This window comes from Miniopterus natalensis, chromosome 1 (genome assembly GCF_054644295.1).
Source record: "Miniopterus natalensis isolate mMinNat1 chromosome 1, mMinNat1.hap1, whole genome shotgun sequence".
Lineage (NCBI taxonomy): Eukaryota > Metazoa > Chordata > Mammalia > Chiroptera > Miniopteridae > Miniopterus > Miniopterus natalensis.
In genome coordinates this window covers 174,954,933-174,976,702 of record NC_142081.1, presented here as the reverse complement: position 1 = coordinate 174,976,702, position 21,770 = coordinate 174,954,933, and the positions used below count along the sequence as shown (strand labels likewise).

General features: G+C 42.5%; 1 protein-coding gene across 1 annotated transcript in view; it reads right to left on the bottom strand.

The window, feature by feature from the left end:
* CORIN (corin, serine peptidase) overlaps positions 1-21,770 on the bottom strand; it is a 178,767-nt gene that overhangs the window by 67,059 nt on the left and 89,938 nt on the right. Inside the window, exon 6 of the mRNA XM_087827585.1 lies at positions 1,633-1,740. Coding sequence (XP_087683711.1) covers positions 1,633-1,740 — 108 coding nt within the window. The remainder of the gene's footprint in view (positions 1-1,632; positions 1,741-21,770) is intronic.

Here is a 21,770-nt window from a genome sequence, read left to right as displayed (position 1 = left end):
GGTATATCTAAACAAATAATTTCGAGGAAATGCCAAGTTAAGCAAAATTAATGTCTTTTCTTTCTACCTCCAGGATTTCTTAGAGCCTTTAAGGCATAAATATGTATTGTCACTATCTAAGAAGTAGATCTGATAGACAGCATTTCTCAAACTTTTTTTTTTCTTCCCAAGCATTTTTCAAGACTCGGGTACTATGGAACACCAGTTTGGGAAACACTGACCTGAAATATTGCCATGATATATGTACAGCCTTTCAAAACGTATGGCAAATAAGCATCCCAACCCTTCAGAAGGAGGAAAAGCTGGTCCCCCGGGCAAACAGACCAGAGGAATCTGAAATCTGGTCAGTCATCGTGAGCTCTTATAAAGCCTTGGCAACTTCTACAAGTAAAACACAGCTTTTCCCATAGTAACTACTGCCGCTCACATAACCATTAAAAAGCAGTTTAGGACACAATAGCATATGGTTCTGTGGATGCAGATTCTACATTGTATTCTTGAGGCTAATGTTTCCTTTCTGTCTGTTGCATAAGTGTAAAATGACTTGAAATCTGAATATGTATTTGTTATGGACCGTATGTCTATGCTCTACAGTGTCTGTATGTTGAAACCCTAACTCCAACATGACTATAATTGGAGACAGGGCCTGTGAGGAGGTCATTTGGGTTGAGTGAAGTCATAAGGGCGGGGCACTCGTCCAATAGGGCTGGTACCCTTATAAATAGTGGATCAGACAGGAGAGCATTCTGCCAACCTCTCTCAACTTCTCCCCCCCCCCCCCCCCCCGCCTATCTTCCCCTCCATCTCCCTTCCCCTCTTCCCCTCTGGCTCCCCCTCTCCCCCTCTCTCCCTTTAAAGAGGTCACATGAGCCACAGGGTCATAGCAGCTGCCTACAGGCCACAAAGAGAACTCTCACCAGACACTGAACCCTGATGGACCTTGATCTTGGACTTTCCAGCCTCCAGAACAGTGAGAAACAAATTCCTGCTGTGAGTCATAAAGTCTAAGGTACTTTGTGTGACAGCCCAAGCAGACGAATACACTATTGGACAAACCACAGACCAATTCAGTGAAAACAACTAATCAAATCAATGGTAAGGAAACTGAACCCACCAATCCATGGATATAAAACAGTTAATGCCACCGACTATCTTCAGGTTCAGAGGAAACATAAACAAACAAGAGGCTGGCATCTGCTGTGTCATGAATGTTTAGAATCATGAGGGTGAAAATTTTTCCTATTAAAATGTCCTTTTTAAAAAGTTGACCTTTATACTCAGAAAGCTTTAAAAACAAAAACAAAAATCCTCACCCAAACAAAATAAACGAAAAACCTTCTCCTAATTTTAAGACCCTCTATGCAAAAATACTTCATTCCCTGACCTATTCCAGTGCCAGTTCGGCACCTAGCTGTTGAGTTCCTAATGAAATCACGCCTTTGAGAGGTGTGCAAACACACTGCTGTCGCATGGGGGCAGAGAAACACGCTTGCTCACTTTAGGAAAGCAAACTCAAAGTCGTCTATGCAAATGCCAACAGTTGTCAGGATTGGACAATGGAATGGTTTGGTTTCTAGGCCCCTGAATAGAAGCCCTGTCCACCCAGACGACCCCAAACAGCGTGTCACATACTGCAGTGAGCCTCATCGCTCCAGTCGTCGCAGTCGTTGTAGCCGTTACACTGCAGTTTCCTGGGGATGCAGAGTCCGCTGCCACACAGAAAGCCCCCTCTACAGATCACTAAAAAAAAGGCAGAAAAGCAATGTCAGAACAATGATTGTTTGTTTCCTTTTAAAAATAGGAAAAACAAATAAAGAACCAAAAGAAAACCTTCCCTTGCTGTTCAACAGATTTGTTTCTAAATCCCCTCAGTTGCATTGTTACCAATTTTTCTTTGGCCCTCTAGAGCCTTAATTGCGAAATTACTTCGGAATAATATTAAGAATGTTTGCCTCAGGAAAGCAAAAGGCCATGGACCAGCGGGCCTACGGAGTGCCACGCATCCAAGTTCAGAGCACAGGAGAGCAGCCTCAATTGTGCAACTTCCGTGGGGAAAATACCAAATGGGAGTATTTTTCTTAATAACTGAAAAGTATTTCAAAGTGAAGTGCTATTTATTGAACAAATATTTTTTTTAAAAACCTTTCAGAAATAAACCACGTACGTGTGATTATAAACACACACACACACACACACACACACACAAAAACAACAAAACCTTAACTTCTAAAACACTCCCCAATGTTGTACAGAGAAAGGAACAGTAAAATATTCAACTGATGTGTACTCAACACAGGCATAGACTCCATGCCCCTGTATTTAAAATATATTTACTTGCCTTAATAAAAATGCCAGGTAAAAATGTCAAAGTCTATTTCTTGCATAAAGAATGTAAAATAGCATTAGCAAATAATATTTTCATTTTTAAAAAATTTTCTTTAACACAGTTGCATTTTGGTATTATTTGCTTTTAGTACTATGGTGCTCATTTTCTTCTCAAAATTCAACAAATAATCAATTGTTTCAAAATTATTGTAGACAATAAATATAAGTTAGGAACTTTCTTTAATAAAAGAATAAATCAGTTCCACAAAACAAGTATTAAAATACACTTAAATATTTGGTAGTGTGTATCAAATGCCTTTTAAATGTGCATAACCTTTGATCCAACAATCTTATTTCTTGAACTTTATATGAAGAAAATTCTTATGAATAAATGGAAGTTTTTAAGGATATTCATACCATCATGGTTTATAATGAGGAAACCGGAATAACAACTGTGCAATAGTAGCGGACTGGTTAAATAAATAGTAGGGGATTGGTTAAATACATTTCCTCCATAAGAAGAAATACCATTACAGCCGTTGAAAAGTATATTGTCGAAAATACTTAATGTTCTGGAACAAAGTTCAAGATAATTAAAGTGGAAAAACAGCATATGGTTCTAAAAAAGCACAATATAATTTGGCCTAGAAAGAAGTTTATCAAAGGTTACTGTGATTATCCCCTGGTATTAAGATTAAAAGTAATTTTTATCTTCTTCATTGTATTATACAACTTCACTGTATTTTACAAATGTTCTTATAATGACCACATCTCCCTTTGTGAATTAAAAACAAAGCAACCGCCACTAACTTTTTTCATAAGTTCTCAATTCAGAGTAATAGTAGATAAATACAACCCTCGAAAACTTCCGTCCCTCTTTGGCTCCCTCTCTCTCTGTCACCACTCCCTGAACCACAAAGTCCTTGATGAAATGAACCTTGTTGGCCAACGAAAGGGAACCAGGAAACATGCAACATTTTTACTCCGAAACTGAAATTCAGAAAACTGGAGACTGAGAGCTCCAGGCCTTGAGGCCCAAGTCTGTCATAGCCCCCACGTTCCTGGGCCCCAGCAGAGGGGCTGACACCCAAGAGGTTCTTAATTCACATTTGATGGACCCAAATTGCCTCAATCTTAATGGAGCAAAATACACTGCCACAAGGAAAGAAAAAATTCTATCAATGGATTCATTTCCAGTGCTATCAAAGAAACCAGAGTTTCGATTTGGAGATGAAGTACTAGTTGATTTGATCAGTTTCTTACGATGCGATCGTGTGCAATCTTCACAGTATCAACAAAGACAGTCTGGTTTTCCATTATAGCCCATGATTTCCACATCAATACAGACTACAGCTATGGACTTCATCTGCCCAAATATTTCGTACAGTCCTAGAGGATGCAGCACAGGACTGCACTCCCGTAGCTGCAGATACAGACTCCTAACGGGTCCAGAGGAAACCAGATATAAAATGAAAACCACTTAGGTTGTACTAGCCAGTCTACGCAATATCCTCTCTCCAGGGTTAGGGGAAATTGTTCAAGGAGTGTTTATCCTATTGTGGGACTGCTTCTGTATTAGACTAGAGAGCGCATACACTCCAGCTGTCTGCACTTCAGCAACTGCAGTGCCTCTGAAGAATTACCGCATTCCCGGCCTTCTGGTTCTGATGATTCCTCGGCCATCTAGCTGAGAGCTCAGCACTAAGTGTCTCCTGACGTCTAGACTTCATCTTTAAGACCCTCTATATTTCACTCCATTAAAAGGCATTTCTTGTGTACGGTTATTTGGAATCTGGATCAGATCTGAAGCACAGCATTGCTTGCATTGTTTTGATGATCGCTTTCGGGTGGCGTCCTGGCTGATTCGGCAGAAACTGACTTCTTCTGTGTGGCTCCTCAGGGGGAGGTGAGGCCGCCCTTGGCTTTAGGACATTGTCAATTGTTTCTTTAGTCTTTCTTTAGAAGTTCATAGTTTCATTAATCAGTGTTACTTTTGTAAAATTAGAATAACTTTTGTATACACTCTGATTTCTCCTTACCCTGTATTCAGAATTTCCACTTTTATTTGTGTGAAACTGTCCAACTAGCCAAGTGTTTAAAACCCATCGTATTTGGAATTTCCCAGCAGCCCCCTAAAGTAGACAGGTAGACATTCTACCGCACCTTCCTTGGGGGGAGTGGCAGTTTACAAATAGAGGAGCTAGAGGGTCCTGTGGTTAAGACAACAATTGCCCAAAGCCATGTGGCCAGGAAAAAGTGAAAATCACCCCAGAATAGTGAGGCCCCGCTCCAGGCTCAGTCCTTGGCACCACCCCCAATCCTTGTTTCTAGTAGAGAGGCAGCTGTGCAGTCACTTGATATGTGGTCAGTTCCAGGGCACCAGTGTCAGGAAAAAAGTTCAAACTTGCCTTTATTTTTCTCTCTGAACAAAAGATAAATGTTTGTCCTTTGGGTGAATTGGACCAGATAGGATGGCATTTCATGTCAGCTCTGGGTTTTTTGGAGAATATCCTGAGAGGGCTCTTTACAAGTTTCTGTAGAGATTTTCAACCATAAATTTTACGGCTTTATAACAATCATCTGCCATCAGCCTTTATTTGGGCTTAGCCCTTCAGATGACAAAGAGATTCCCTGGGGCAAAGCCATGCTATATAATCTTGAGACCATTTCCACTAACATCACCTATAATTCTAAGAGGTATACATTGGGCTTTAAATAAGTGGCCGGTTGATCATTGGAGGATTCATTAATTAATTAAAGGAATACTATCCACCATGTGCTAGTTGTTATCCTAACTCCTAGAAGTACAGCAGTAAAGCAAACAAAATAATTCCCCACTTTCATGGAGCATATACTCTACTGACCATCACCTGATAAAGATACTTTTACCAACTAAAGACAAGTCATCACCAAGGTTAACTTCCATTTACACATGTGATAATTAATTAACATTAATGCAATGATAATTGCACCACCTAAGACATTACTTTATCTGTCCAGATGATGAGATCAATCACGAATCACCTGGACATCAAAATCCCATGGATGCTGAAGAATAAATGCCCATGAGGACGACCAGCTCTCTTCAGTATTTTTGTCTCTGATAACTGACTGCTGAAATAACATCCATAGCCTGAAATGACCTTTAGATTGTCTGCTTCCAACCCTCTCGTCTCTCTCGGCCTGTGTATTATAGGCGGCAGTTATATTGGTAAACGTTCTCATTACTCTGGTTGTTAACTTTTAGAATAATTTCACCAGTTTCTGACTGTATAGGGTCTTCATTCACCCTGTCTTGGAGCCCTTGGTTAAAGTGTGAAGCTCAAGTTCAGCTCAACCCCTGAAGAGGAAGCCGACCTGGCACAGAGCAGCACCACCTAAGCCTGTACACTAAGAACTCTTCAGTCCTTCATTGAACATGATGCTTGAAATTCAGTGCCTGCCAACCGTATCACTCTTACCTTTACAAGGCCATTTGACTAGAAGAAGAAAAATGAGTGTAATCTTCCAGAAGCTAATAGAAGAATTCCTCTTGAGGAGAGATCTGTATCTTTGGACCTAATAGGTTGATAAAATCACTGGGATGAAGGATAAGATGCGACAGAGTAGAGCAAAAATCTAAAGTTATGCTCAAGGAAGCAAACTTTGTCTTTACCCTGCCTTCTAAGTCATATTGACTGGAAGACTCTTCATTTTGTTAAACATTAATATGTGTGGGGTAGGTATGCACAGGGGTATCAGGAAGTTCTGTGTATGAAAAGAATGAGGATCCCCAAGGGGAGAGAGAGAAGGGAGCCAGTGTGCTGGGCAGTGTCAGGAGGGAAACATGAATAAGACAGTTGGTTGAGCCTCCCTGAGGAGCATGGTACAGAGAAGACCCTTTGGAAAACAGAAATATCTAATGGGATATTTCAAGTTGCATCCTGAGGAATGGGAGGGGTAATCACTTCTTCCCTCTGCCGTAGGGAATCAGCAAAGCTTACGTTGCTCTCTAATTTGCGACTCACTTACTAGGCCAGTCTGGTGTTCTTGTAGGAGCCCGGGGTGCATCACTGAAACAGAATAGATCCTTTGCTTTGTGGAGGTTATATTTGAGGGAGACAAACAATATCAGTGAACATAATAAATAAGAAAATTACTGTATATTAGGTCAGAAGGTAATGAATGCTATGAAGAAGAAAAAAGAGTACAGCAGATTAAGAAACATAGGACAGCCCGGCTGGGCGTGGCTCAGCGGTTGAGCGTCGACCTAGGATCCAAGTGATCGGGGTTCGATTCCCGGTCAGGGCACATGCCCGGGTTGCAGGCTCGATCAATGACTCTCTCATCATTGATGTTTCTATCTCTCTCTCCCTCTCCTTTCCTCTCTCTGAAATCAATAAAGATATTTTTTTTTTTTTTTTAATTTTTTTAAAGAAACATAGGCGATGTGGGAGAGGGGTAGGACAGGGCCCCAAATCAATTAGAGTGCCAGGCAGGTCTCACTGAAAGCTGACATGTGAGCAACACCTTGAAAGATGTGGGGGATTTAACCGAATCTTGGGTGGATTTCAGCAGATGTGCCGATGCAAAGCCCCTTAGGCAGAAGCATGCCCGGCGGGTGTCGAGAACAGCAAGGAGATCCGCGTGGCTATAGCAGAGGAAGTGAGGGAGAGGGTAGGAAGAGAGGAGACGGGGGAGGAAGGGCCCAGCCGCACAGGGCTTTGGAAGGACTTTGTAAATAAGACACAAAGAGAAAAGTCACTACAAGGTTTGAGTAAAGAATGGCATGATCTGACTGATGTTCTCAAGGATCTCCACCTGCTGTGTTGAAAATACTGCAGGGGAGCAAGGAAAAGAGTAGAAATAACAGTTAGGAGGCTGGAGGCGTTTTCCAGAAAGAGCCGATGGCAGCGTGGAGGGTATTGGTGGAGGTGGAGACCTGCGTAGATGCTGCAGGTGTGCAGGAGGAAGGCAGAGCCAGGAGGGCTTCCTGGCCCCTTAGATGACAGTTGTTAGGAAGAGACAAGCGCCAGTGATGACGCCACGTTTCCAGCCAGTCAGAAGCCTGAGCTGCATCCCCCGAGAGGGGACCGAGGGGACCGCGGCTGCAGGAGCAAGGCGTGGGGGAAACCGGGGGTCAGGCTTTGGACGGGTCGGGTCTGGCTTGCCCGGCAGCCGCCCAAGCGGGGATGCGGGCGGACAACCGGGTGCTGACGCTCAAGGCCCAGGAGAGAGGGCAGCGCCACAAGGTAAATAAATGTGCGGGCCAACGACAAACCCATCGAAAGCCAGGGTGCCTGGCAGCCGTCGCCAAGGAAACGGTCAGTGCAAAGAGGAAAGAGCAAGAACTGGGGCGGCGGAGAGAAGATGAATGAGGGCTGAGCTGCTAAACCCCTTGTTAGAGGCTACGGAGAGGAGGGGAGGCCAGCAGGAGACGGAGGAGGAATGGCCAGTGTGGCAGGAGGAATGCGAGCAGGCGAACACCGTGTCCCCGTGGCCACGTGAAGGCCAGTGCACCAAAGAGGAGAGAAAGGTCCCCTGCGTCAAATGCTGCTGGGACGCAGGTGAGAAGCAGCTGAGAAGTGGAGCTGGATTTGGCAACAGGGAGGACGGGGACCCTGGTGAGAGCCGTTTCGATGGAGCGGCGAAGACAAAAGTCAGGCTGGCGTATGTCTAAGAGAAATGAGAGGAGCACTGATGCTCCTAATAGCATCGCTGCTCAGCACCATCAGGACCACAGTCTGCTAAACAAACAAACAAAGAAATCCCGTTTCTTCATGGCCGGCATAATCCATATTAGCACACGATGTTTGCTAGCTTACTGTCTCTCTCTGCCTTCTAGAGCACAAGCCCCTTGCGAGAAGGCCCTTATCGGTGTTTCTCACCACTATGTCCCAAGCCTAGAGCAGAATTAAGCATCTGCTGAATGAATAAGTGAGCTGAGAACACAGGCGCCTAGCAGGCCAACGTGATCTTTCCTACTCCTTGGTCTTACGTGTTCAAAGGCAGTAGTTAACTTACAACTGTATTGTCTGATTGCGAGGGGAATAAACTGCTGATGAAATATTGAGATCCATGTGTTACAGCGGAACACTCACACCTGCAGACAGGCCTAGCTCCTGGGCAGCATCTGATCATATGTTAGGACAGTAAGTTTGAAAGACCCTGCTACCTAAAGTAGTCTTCCCCACGGGCCTGTGTGATGTGTCTAACATCCCCAACACCTGCACCCGCATTATCCATCCTTGGGCTAAGGTAGTTTTCAGAAGAGCTCTAAGATCCCAAGGAAAGGGGCTTCGGGACACATTATGGGTTAAAGCGGGTCTTCAGTCTCCCCACGCCACTTCAACCGGAGAGCTCTACTGTGGTCCGCTTTATACCTTTGAGTCCATGTAAATTTCCCTTTAAAGATGAGTTTTTGCTCTGCCCAAAACAAGTCTGAACACCCTTTTACCCATCAAGTTTTATCTGTTCCATTAAAGTAGGAGAGCGCTTACCTTTTAAGTCCTTTTACTGGCTATGAATATTTAGTTCTGAATTTAATTATACTCTGTTTAACTTTTCATTATATTTAGAATGGGGCACAGAATAAGCAGCCTGTGAGGTGAGGCGGAGAGGGGGGAGCCGTCTAGGAAAGGCACAAAACGTGAGAAGGGTGAGAAGCGAGACCTGGAACCACAGGCGAGCTCAGAATGGCTTAACTTGTGGGCGTGGGCCATGGATCTAACTCTGTCACTCTGTGGTGCAAGAAATGCCACAGCATTTTATCTTTCTAAGTCCATTCATGCTTCCCCACTCAACAAGGCGATAAGAAACACTATTCGGGCACATTTTGCAGGGGCCTCTCCGTGCGTAGGGTGGTACAAGGACCCATGGGAAGAACTGAGGAAGGGGCTCTAGCTTTCAGGGCCTTAGAGAACTGCTGAAGGGCTGGTGGTTCTAAGCCCTGAGGGTTTACGCTAGACCTACGGCTCCATCAGGTCTGTGCCACGCAGGGTACAGGCCACAGTCCCTGAGGCCAGCCTTCCTGGCGGTTCCGCCACCGTGTGCCCCTGAGATCTTGCCTCTATCCCACGCAAGCAGGCACTGGTCCCTGTGAGTGAGGGACATGCCGAGACGCTGCCCCCTGCCAAGCCTCAGGGGATTCTCCCACAGCCTCTGCTTCTACCCCCCCCCCCCCCATGGTCCCATGAGCGCTGCTCACTCCCTCTCTCCTCAAGGCTGGTCTCCCTTTTCTGAGAAGGCACAGATGCTAAAACATCCTTTTTGTCTTCTTAGGAGATTTCTCTGTTAGATAGATTTTACATTCATTGTAGAGGAAGCAAAGGACATTCTCAGCACCTTTGAACTTTGAACACATTTTTGTTCCAAAATAGTACATGGTAGGCGATCAGTAAATGTGTTGAATGAGTACACTTACAGGGCTGATGGCTTAGGTAGCCTGAAAATAGAAGTGCCACAGTGACTTCCTCTTTTATAATCTGCGGTGACCACCTTGCCGCAAAGACAAGGTCGAACTAGTCCCTTCACTACAATCTAACTCTTTACTTCAGACTCGCTCAATGCCCATGACAGAGCATGTTTCAGTTAGTGAGAAACTATCTGTCAACCAACATTCAAAGAAAACCCAAAACAACTCCCACAATTAAATGTCCTCAAGACTAAGTTACTCCTCGGCTCATTTTTTTCCTTCTGAAATAAAGCTATGCTTTGATTCAAAGTAAACTTGACCATCTGACCTTCACTTAAATTCCCAAAAATAAGAGTTAAGTATACATATGGCCTGTCAGACAGCATGATGGAAGATCTATCATTCTATAGAAAAACCAGTTATTGTGAAATTACCTAAAAATCATTAGCAAGAAACAATTGGTCTGTAACTGGTGACACTCCGATAAGGGAGAGAATGTAAATCGAGTTTAAAAGCAGTTCCATGTCATCATTCAACATGTCAAGTAAAATCACAATATAAAACAGAATCAGACAGAACCTTGCTCAGTAGATTTTAAATCTATTAGAAGGAGTAGAAAGTAGAGAAAGAGCAGAGAGAAAAGCAGGAAGCGGAAGTCAAATTTTATGAGCAGAGACTGTCAAGCAGAAGTTTAAAGAAACTTTTTCTAAAATAGGAATCTTAATTCATTCAACAGCTCAGAGAGGGAGGGACAGAGACAGAGACAGAGACAGAGATGCCCAATGAGGGAGGCAAGGTCAGAGGGAGGAAGGAAAAGTTCCAAACCGGAATTGACTAATTAAAAAGATACACTAGCCCGGCCAGCGGGGCTCAGGGTTGAGCATCGACCTAGGATCCAGGAGATCGGGGTTCGATTCCCGGTCGGGGCACATGCCCAGGTTGCGGGCTCGATCCCCAGCGGGGGAGGAGCAGGGGGCAGCCGATCAATGACTCTCTCATCACTGATGTTTCTATCTCTCTCTCTCCCTCTCCCTTCCTCTCTCTGAAATCAATAAAGATATATATTTTTAAAAAAGATATACTAGTTTACTATTTGGTGTAGAAGTCACATACAGGATTTTGCAACAATTTTGTGAAAAATCATTGGAATATAAGCCCTGGCGGTGGCCCAGTTGGATGGGGCACCATCCCGTACACGAAAAGGCCACAGGTTCAATTCCAGGTCAGGGCACATACCCGAGTTTGGGGTCCCATCCCCAGTGGGGGCACATACGGGAGGCAACTGATTGATGTTTCTCTCTCCTTCTCTCCCCCGCTCTCTCTGTTCCTCTCTAAAGTCAATTTAAAAAAATATCCTTGGGTTAGGATTAAAAAAAAAAAAATTGTTGGAAAATAAGATGTACACCAGGACTCTGTTATTTATAATTTCCTGCAAATTAGCACAAGGATGTAACTTCAACTTTCCAAAGAACATAGACAATTTAGAAATTGCAGGCTTAGAGTCTATCTACCCACTTGAAAGGCAGGCAGAGGTTTCTAATTACTCAAATATTTAGGTTCTGGGTTTCTTTGGAGGGGTGCTACTTTCTGAATTTGATTTAGGAAATGAACACTTTATTTTCTGAACAAATAATTGTCATTTAATGGCACTTTAAAATTATTTGAGATTTTCTCCACACATAACACTGTCTCAAATGATGTTTTACAATTATTCACTATGAATCATAAAAAAATCATGATAGTACAATATTATAAACTGTCTTTGACCAATTTCAAACAAATGCAGGATGTTTCCTATGAAAGAGTTAGCTGTGTGTATAAATCTAACAGACAGGGAAAAGATATGATTTGGAAAGAAAATAGTCTCTTGCCTGCATGTGGCAGTATCTGAAACATTATATATATTAACATGTTTCCACACCTTTATTAAACCTGTAACTCAGTTACAACATCTATGGAAAGACTTAGGAGAAAGATGAACAAAGAAAAATAACCAGTTTTAATGGTTATTAAACAAACGTCTGGCACCAAATCAGGGAAAGCCCAGTATGTTCTGTTTACTATGACTACACAAATTAAATTGATTTCATTTTACAAGTTAATAGTTTGTGGATTTCACTTGCAACTCAAACCAAATTTATTTCTAATCCCAGTTTATTTTATTTTAGTCCATTTTATGCACTGACAATCTAAACGCTGGAATAAATTGTCTATGACTTTGCAATATTATGTGGCTTAAGATCCAGAAATAAAATAAACATATATATTTAGAATTTACTGTGTAAAGAACTTTCAAAAAAATATCTATCAAGAACAGATTATAGCTCTACCTCAATGTCTAAAAATTCATTTCCAATCCCATGAAGACTATAATATATACACACACACACACACACACACACACACACACACACACACACACACACATATATGTATCACTTTCCTCCTACTCTCCATTGTTAATTACTATAACAGAAATTCACTGATCTTGGGGATACTCTAGGGTCTCGCCTGTTTTTCAGATCAGATAGTCCACGGCTGATCAAAGATTCTGAAGCCCTAGGTTAGAGCTCTGTCCGAGACCCTCTCCACTCCCCCTCCTCTTAACCAATGGCAACAACCCCCCTCACTTGCCTCCATGCAGTAGCCAACTCCATTGGCTGGGCCAAGGCAAGGTTGGGAAAACCTAGATACTTCTTGCTCTCTGACCCTTTAAACTTAAACCATCCCCAGATATTCAGGTAACTTGAATTCTAAATACTATTATAATTTTTAAATGTTAATGGTGAGGAAACTAGTTCATAAATATTAACCCTAATATCAATGCTGATACTGACTGGATGTATAGACAAAAATAATTATATTATATATTTATATATAATACCAGAGATTATATAATTACATATAAATATCTGTAATATATTTACTATATGTTATATTTATTTAAGGCCCAGTTTCTCCTACTTGCTAAATTTATTTAATTTATTATATATTACTAAATAAATATAACAATAAATCTTTTACATAATATATTTATAATATATATTATTAAAAATAAACATAATAAATATATTACATTACTTTTCTGTGATGTTTTGGGACGTTATTTAACCTTTTGGAGCTTCAGTTTCCTTATCTGAATTCTACCTGCTTCGGGACTGTCTTTGAGGATATTAATCAGTAACGGATTTCAAACGTCTGGCACCAAATTGGGTAAAGCCCAGTATGTTCTGTTTACTAAGGTTGGGAAGTGGGTCATTCACTTCTAAGGATGCCCATCACAAAATATCAAAACATGCCTTGTGCTTAAAGGGTTACCGTGCAAATAACTAGAGGGCCCAATCCTGTGGAGACAGGGGACCTGGAAGGTGGGGGCAACTGGATTCCTTGTAACAACCAAGAGAACTGGAAAACAACACAGTTCTGAAGAGATCCACACACAGAAACAAACATAACGACATCTAGTGATGGAAAGCCTCACTTTTCTTTGGCTCATAGACAAAAAGGAAGTCAATCGCTCCAGGAAAGCGGGCTTTTACTGTTAAATCATTTGCGTCCGGGTAAACGATCTGCGCGCTGGTGGAACAGGGGTGTCGCCTGAATCTCTCCCATACTCCCTGCACTTTCTGCCGCTGCATGCCTTTCACAGGGCCGCTCCATAAAATCTCTCCTAGGAGCCCTCGTTACCAGGATTGCATATAACAAAGCCACACAGACTAAATCCAACATGGGAAAAAGTCAACCTTGCCTAAAACTAAATATAAGCACAATTTAATTAACTTGCATTCCAGAGGCCCAGCTGCCAACTTGTTGAGGCTAGAAGATTGGGTACACAGCACCCAAGGGCTCAGAAAAAGGGGGGGGGGCGGGAACTGCTAATTTTTTCCCAAAGTCTTCACGAGATTTGTATGATCCTTTGTACCAATAAACAGGAATAATATCTCCTTTGAACAAGTTAAAGAGATCCAGTCAGGGTGACAGAATGAGCTGAGGCAGGAAGAGGCGAAGTTTCAGGAGAGGCCAAAGTTTCAGGAGGGACTAGAAATGTAGAGAAAATAATCCAGCACTCAGGTCAGCCCTGCGTCAAGTAGAGAATGGTCTGCTCTATCTGTGACAGGAGAGACGCTGCAGGTAACAGGAAGTCAAAACCTATGTTCCTATCACTGTAAATTCTCATAACTGCAATTTGAGCAGCGATGTCGCCTTGTCTAAAAGATTCCACTCATCAACCTAATGTGCTTAAATTAATCACGGGAAACTACGATGTGACGGTCGTCAACGGTGGACGGGCTGGGGGGCTGAGCTTAGCATGGAGGTGATACTGATGGGAAAAGGGTAGGAAACGTGCAGTTCCAAGCAGGACCACGAGATGGCAGCCTACTCAGCCCATAGATGCTGCGAGCAAGGACTGGCCTGAGCCTGTGGAGACTCAGGGGTGACTTGGAGACTTAGGGGTGACTTACGTTTTTTTCTAAGGAGCATCCTTTGCTTGTTTCTATTACTACGTAAATTTGAAATCCCACTTCTGCCAGTTATTACTGCAGAAAACTGAGAAGTCTTTCACAACTGAAGTCTACTCCTATCTTAGGCACATTTTCTCTATTGGTTTTCTTCCTAATTCGTTTATTGGAGCTCCTCTTGTAGCAATTATTTTCTTCCAGGCCATCATTTCTTTGTCTTTTAATTTGTAGTCTCTTTAACTATACAAAATTTTTGCATAGTGGTGAAGTCAAATATACTAGTCTTTGTGGTTTATATTTTTATAAACCATAGTTGTATGTGTCATAGTACAGAAACTCTATGAAGGCAGTGGTCTTTGTTTTTTATTTCCTACTACAACCATAAGACCTAGAAGAGTGGCATGTATGTGGTGTGTGCTAAACAAACTTTGTATTCAACCCAGGGTCTGTCTAAAACAGATGGAAAATACCAAGACCAAAATTAAGAGACATATTCTGGCCAAAATAACACTAAAAATGGGCCACAGAGACAGGGAAATCAGATCAGGTATCTTAATAGTCAAAACTGACTTCGATCTGGACATAGGGGAAGACTACAGATTGAATGATTTTTTTTGTTAAAATAAGAAAACTTCCCCTATGGCTGAAATGGTCAAAATATACATTACATAGCCTGAACTGTGTTAAATGGAGTATAATGAAAGACTGCTGGAGCTGCTTTGGAGATTTAAGAGAAATGCCAAAGGAAAGAAAAGTGGTGACTGATCCTTTCAAGCCAATACCTTTCTTTACACCAACCACTAGAGGGAGCCCACATCTTCAACCAAACCGCAGAGCCCTTAATACCCTTGTGGGAGTATCCAGGCCTGTGGCAGTATTGGAAAACAACTGTATTTTGTGTGTTTGCAGTATTTAGGTTAAAATAAAATCACATTTCTTTAAAAAGTCATTTTGCACTTCAAATGCAGACACAAAAATATGAATCCTCATAGACCAACGCATTCGGGAACACTGGTACGTACTTTGTGTATTTATTTCAGAATTGACCTCTCCATTCTCTTAACAGCCAATAAGTTCAGAAACACAGCTTTTACTAAGCCAATTTGATTTCAAGTGGCTTTTTATACATTTTTAGAACAGTAATTTACACCTAATGTGATTTGCTGTGAAATCGAGATGGACTTTTCAGCAGGTGATCTCATTACAAGATAATCTCATTACCAACGCCCGTCAGAATGTCTCACCATGGTACCCAGGTTGGAATGAAACTCCTCGTGACTGTAGAAAAGTTCTTCTGAAGCGTCAGTATCATAAGCTCTCAATGTCTCTGCTCTAAGAGCTCTGGAGAAAAAACTACCCATTTTTCTCAGCAACTCTCCTCCTAAGAAAAATGTGTCACAGCCATTCTGGGGTCATTTATAAAGACAGACGGAAAAGGAGGCCAAATACTTTCTAAAATTTGGAGCAATTCTAAGGGCTCCTGGGAGGTCTCCCTGCCTAAAGTATTTCCCAGCTGAAATTTCTCAGTTTGGTTTTACTCATTTAATTTCAGCCAAAAGTCCTCAGAAGGCAATTCCTGGGGACTCCTCATTTATTCAACCAAGAATTCTGGAGGCTGTCAGCAGAAATCATAGGCCTTACAGTAATTGTAAGAGACAGAGCCATTATCAGTGATTCATACCCCAAGAGATAGTACTTTATAGTTTAATCTTTTTTATTAGTATGAAAAATTAGTATAAAAAAGTTGTAAAGAGTAGAATCTAAAGAATGGAGCCCTCAGCAGGGACACTCCTGGGCAAAGACTTTTGACAACCAAAGGCCAACATGGGATCAGCAGGGGCCAAAGAAGGCGGGCAAAAACATAAATTTGTTTTTCTTTAAAAATATATTATTACTTATAAAACATAATAGCTGTAACAGTGACACGCGAGAAACAACATAAACTTACAAACTGTGCAAAAATTAATGTTTTTGTGTCATAATTTAATATGATAGAATAACTAACAGTACTTTATTAATGTGATTTTCTGGTTTACTTTTCTACTAATTCATTTATTCACTCATCAAAATGTATACCTTTAGCAACATTATTTTCAACCTGTACAACTGAAAAAGGCATCAGTAGCTTGGCAAAAATGCAAGATTGCAAACAATTTTTGTTAGTTTTTCATTTTGACAAGGATCTTTTTCAGATGCAACTTTTAATGTTGCCGTTAAGAGTATTTTGGCCCTGGGTGGGTGGCTCAGCCGGTTGGAGTGTCGTCCCATACACAGAAAGGTCACAGGTTCAATTCCAGTCAGGGCACATACCCAGGTTGCAGGTTCGATCCCCAGTGGGGTTGCGTATGGAAGGCTACCAATTGATGTTTCTCTCTCACATGATGTTTCTCTCTCTCTCTCTCTCCCTCTTTCTCTAAAATCAATAAAAACATATCCTCGGGGGAGTATTTAAAACAGAGAGAGCATTTTATAGTTTATTACAAATAGGAATCGATTTCTGATAAATTATTCTGAAATACCAATTTTAATGTCTAGAGCTGATGATTATCATGGAGCATTTTTAATAAAAATATTTAACTCTTCATATGAATCAGTTTACTGTAAGTCTAAATTTAAGTTTAAATAAAATCTATATAATGGTATTTCAATATTTCTTCTATTTCCTGTTAGTTGTGGAGATCATACAAAAAGTCAAAAGTGGCTTCAAATTTTGTATATAATTCAAAATGCCTGCTTATACATGCTATTGCTGTATCGCCAATTTTTAGGAAAATTTTTATTTTATATTATTTTCCTTGTTAATAAAAGGTTCATCTGAAGCTCACGTGAACAGGCTGTGATTTTCCACTGACAATGGTTAAATGTAATTTCTATTTCTAAGCCTGTGACTATTCATCTTGCAGTGTTTCAGCATTTGAAACCAAGAATTCTAAAACATTTGAAGAATTCTAAAAGCTCCCTGATAAATGCTTTATTGCAACGTTTATGTGTATGCTTTTATTGTGTACTAATTTACTAACAAAGTCTGCTGCCCAAGCACCAGCAGCTCTGCCTCAAGTTTCGGGCTGGAGAGTTCACATCTGCGCAGATGCCACAGGGAAAGGCTTCGGGGACAATCAGCTTCCCACGGGTCCTGATGAGGAGCCCGTCCTCTACTCCAGGGCCAAGGCCACCACTCCCACCCTCCAAACCTGCTTCTGTAGTTACAGCACCATCATGGCCACCAATCGGGGCCCAGGTCTTGGCCCGGCCACCTTGGGGCCACGTTGGGTCCCAGGCAGCCCTCAGGCCCACTGCTCAGCACCCACACCGCCCACAGCTGTGCCAGTTGCCACATGCCCGCATGCCCACCTAGCATATCTCTGCCACTCACACACACATCCCATTGTCCCATCAAACCTCGCTTATAAAACAAGTATAAAGATAAAGTTATTAAGAATTTTAAGACAGTGGCAGCAGGGCGTTAGGCCAGGCCCGGAGCCCCTGTGAGCGCAGGGCCCTGTGCCACGGCACACATCGCCGGCCGAGGCCGGCCCTGCCCTACGCCTTCCAGAGGGCAAGGCAGGCAGGGAGGGCGGCGGGAAGGCGACGAAAGCCTATGGCAAGTCCTTTTGCGAAGCCACAATGTCAGGGGCCCCAGCATCTCATGGTTCCTGAAGATCTAACCCTGGGCCACTGTATCCATCCTCGAACCACATCTCTTCTGCCACACCCGGCATCTCCATCCTGTTGAATCACTGTCTAGACGTGGGGACCACCTCCGTAGTGTGCCAGGGACTGACGCCATCCTTCCTGTGCCTGCTCCACCTCTTCGTAGTAATGGAGTTAAGGAGCATCCATGGTGGCCCAGCGAGGGAACACACCTCCCGCCCCTTCGCGGCCAGCTGTGGGCATGTTACCACCTTCTCCACAACGCGCTAGAAGCGATTCGCTTACTGTGCCTGCTGGAGGGGGCTTGCTACCCTGTGCCTCGTGTCCCTGCCCCCACAGGCCGCAGCACAGGGGACGCAGCCAGCTCTGTGGTTCAGATCAGGACTTTGGTCTAGAGGCCGATGAAGCAGAAAATGGGTAGAACCCAAGTCTTTGCATGACTCCCTAGGGCAGGCCTGCCCTGGTAAGCTGCAAAGGTCACCTTGGAGCTATTGCCTAACAGAAATAAAATGTTGTTAAGCCACGGGATTTCAGGATCTCCTCTGTTACAGCATGTTTGTCTTTCCACAGCTAATCTAAATGGTTTGACCCTGGGATGTGTCATTCCCATCGTCCATCTGTCCATGAGGAAGACCTGAGAATAAAGTCACGTCCCTGGAATGAAAGTCAGGACCCAGGAAGAAGGCGGGTCCGTCACATGTCCCACCGAGGACTCTGGATGTACCTTCCCACAGGAACATTCGTGGACACACGTCAGCTATGAGTCTAACAGGCTTTCCTAATTCACCCAGCCTCAAGATGTAACCACAACATTGCTCCAGGCAGGGAGAAATGTATTTCACATTTCAAATAACTGACTGCACATATACTTTTGAAATACAGCCCGTTATTGGCTGAAGGCTGCCTGTAATTCTGTGGTGAATATTGACAGTACATGCAAAGCGTCAGGCACAGTATCTGACACCAAGTGAGCTTTTGTTCAGTTTAATTTCTTTATGATTACTGACATCTTAACAGGCAGCCAGACAAAGGAGGCATATCTTTTGAGGAAATATACTGCCTCCGGCTTGTGGGATCGGTGGACAGCAGCCCTCCCTCCCCTGATCCCACACACAGCGGTATGGGGGATAAATGAGTTAAATGTCCCTAAATCTCCAGCTTCCACAAGAGTTGTCGCACATTTTCCCGCAAATAAACTGCATAAACCATCACCTCAAAAAATGTGTGACGTGTTAAAATATTCACCAAAGCAGACAACCAGAAGTGATGAGGTAGGAAATCGGCATGGAAGGAAATGCCTGTTCATCAGCAAGACGAAACCAGGGATTTAGTGCAAGAGAAAAACCAGAAAGGAAGAGCCGCCGATCCACTCCCCCCACCCCCCCAAGAGCCTGGTTTCGAAGAAGTAAGTTTATTATCTTCTGCAAGATTAACCTTACAGCTGATAATATACAATGGATCAGGGCAAGAGGGTTTTTAAAAACTGAGAAAGAAAACGGGCTGCTACTTTGAAAAAAATAAAAAGAATGAAAGGAAAACAACAACACTTTCATTAAAGCCAGAGGGAATAAAAAGAGATAATGGAAAATCTTAAAACTTAACTCGGTGTGGAGAAAATCTGGCAACAGGGGAAAGCGAGAAGTGAGACTTTCAGTTAGCTGCTTATCTCTGGAGCGCCGTTTCCTGAGCGTGAACAGGGAGTTGGACGGTAACAGGGAAGGTGCATGATCTCGCCGAGGCTCTGGAGGAACATTTCCTAACCAATCTGGACTTGGCAGTAGTTCATTTGTTCAGCACTTTTAAGGCAGGAAATACTCCACATGGCAAAAAATTCAAATTACGGCCGTGCATCTGTTTAACACTAAATATTTTTCATACTCATACTTTTATTAGTTTTGTGACACTTCTTACACTGAGTGCGCTAATTTTTAACATTTCCTCGCTGTCTTTACGACGAGCAGCAAAATCTCTCAGTGCTCCTGGGAGGTCCCCGCGGCGAATCTGTCCCTGGGCCTCAGGCTCTCGCCACGTAGCCGGCACCACCCTCGCCCGCTGGGCGCAGCCTCAGCACCGCCACCGCTCCTGGGTACAGACACCTGCCCCAGGAGTTCTGCGCATCTCCATTTCCAGTTTGTTTGCCATTCATTATAGAGATCTGGGAAACCACCCCCAAAAAGCAAGTTTTTAGATCTGTTTCAACAGTACAAGTGAGCAGGCTATGAAAGAGGACATTGGGAAGTATTTTTAATGACAGAGTGAACATCTATTTGGTTGCTAATCTTTTTTGTTTTTTTAATCATTGGTAGTATTCTGAATAATTTAGGTGGCAACCTCTGGGTAAGTGAGATGCTACCATATATTCAAATGACTGAATTAAAATAGAGACGGCAAATGAAACAGTGTTGCTCTCATAGAAAGAGCAGAGAACTTTACCATTAGAACCAGGTTCGAGTCTCAGCTCCTCTGGCTGGGTGAACACTCACACCTACTATGCACAGGTATTTTGAAGGCTAAAGAGATAAGGTAAAGTACCTGCCTCCATACTTGACAAATAAAGAGCTCATATAGGTGGGCTATATTATTATTTTTACATCATTAAATATTTAGTGAAAATTTGGGTATATATACTAATATACTCAAAAGGGATTATCATAATTGCAAACCCAAAATTTAATCTGTAAGAAAAAAAATCAACTTTAAATTACTTTAGGTGAAAGACTATTAATTAGATTCCCTGAATTTTAAAGCTGGAAGAGACTCCCACTCATACAATCCTGCCTCTCCATCCTATAGATCAGGAAACCAAGGCCAGAGAGTCAACAAGACTGGCCAAAGTCGCACAGCTAATTAGAATGCAGTGGCATGACCAGAACCCAGGTTTCCTAGTGGTCAATACAGTGCTTTTAAGCAAATATGAATTAATCTAGAGCAGAGGTTGACAAACTTTTTTCATAAAGGTCCAGATAGTAAATATTTTAGGCAATGCATACAATCTTTGTTGCAACTATTCAGCTATGACATTGTAGAGTAAGAACAGCCACAGAAAATATATAAATGAACAAGCATAGTGTTTCAGTAAAACTTTATTTATAAAAATGGCTGCAGGCTGTATTTGGTTCATGAACTATACTTTGTTAGCACTTGATATAGAGCAAGTTTACGAACTCTTTAGCTAAAAGAAAATGATGGGCCCAGCCAGGCGTGGCTCAGCGGTTAAGCGTCAACCTAGGATCCAGGCGATTGGGGTTCGATTACCGGTCAGGGCACATGCCCGGGTTGCGGGCTGCAGCCGATCAATGACTCTCTCATCATTGATGTTTCTATCTCTCTCTCTCCCTCTCCTTTCCTCTCTCTGAAATCAATAAAGATATATTAAAAAAAAAAAAAGAAAAAAGAAACTGATGGGCACCCTAGCTGGTTTGCTCAGTGGTTAGAGCATCAGCCTGCAGACTGAAGGGTCCTGGGTTCAATTCCCACCAAGGGCCAGCACCTCGGTTGCAGGCTCAATCCCTGGCCCCCTGGTCGGTTTGTGTGCAGGAGGAAACCAATCAATGTGTCTCTCTCACATCGATGTTTCTCTCTCTCTCTCTCTCTCTCTCTCTCTCTCTTTCACTCTCTCTGAAAAGCAATGAAAAAAATATTCTCGGGTAAGGATTTTTTTAAAAGAGGAAAAAAATAAAGAAAGAAAAGAAAATGATGGATATAATTTCAAATCAACAAATCTATTGTCATTGCAGTAAAAACTGGATGGCATTAAGGGAACTCAGAAGAGTGATTATATATATGTTTTAAATGTTGCTATTGTGACTAATATTTTTAAATGATGTTTGATAATCCTGGCCTCAAGGTCATTATCTTACTCATTAGTAACTGGGATAATGAAGAAAGAGGGGAGGATTCTCAGAGAAAGAATTCTAACTTCTCTTGGCTAAATAAGAGCA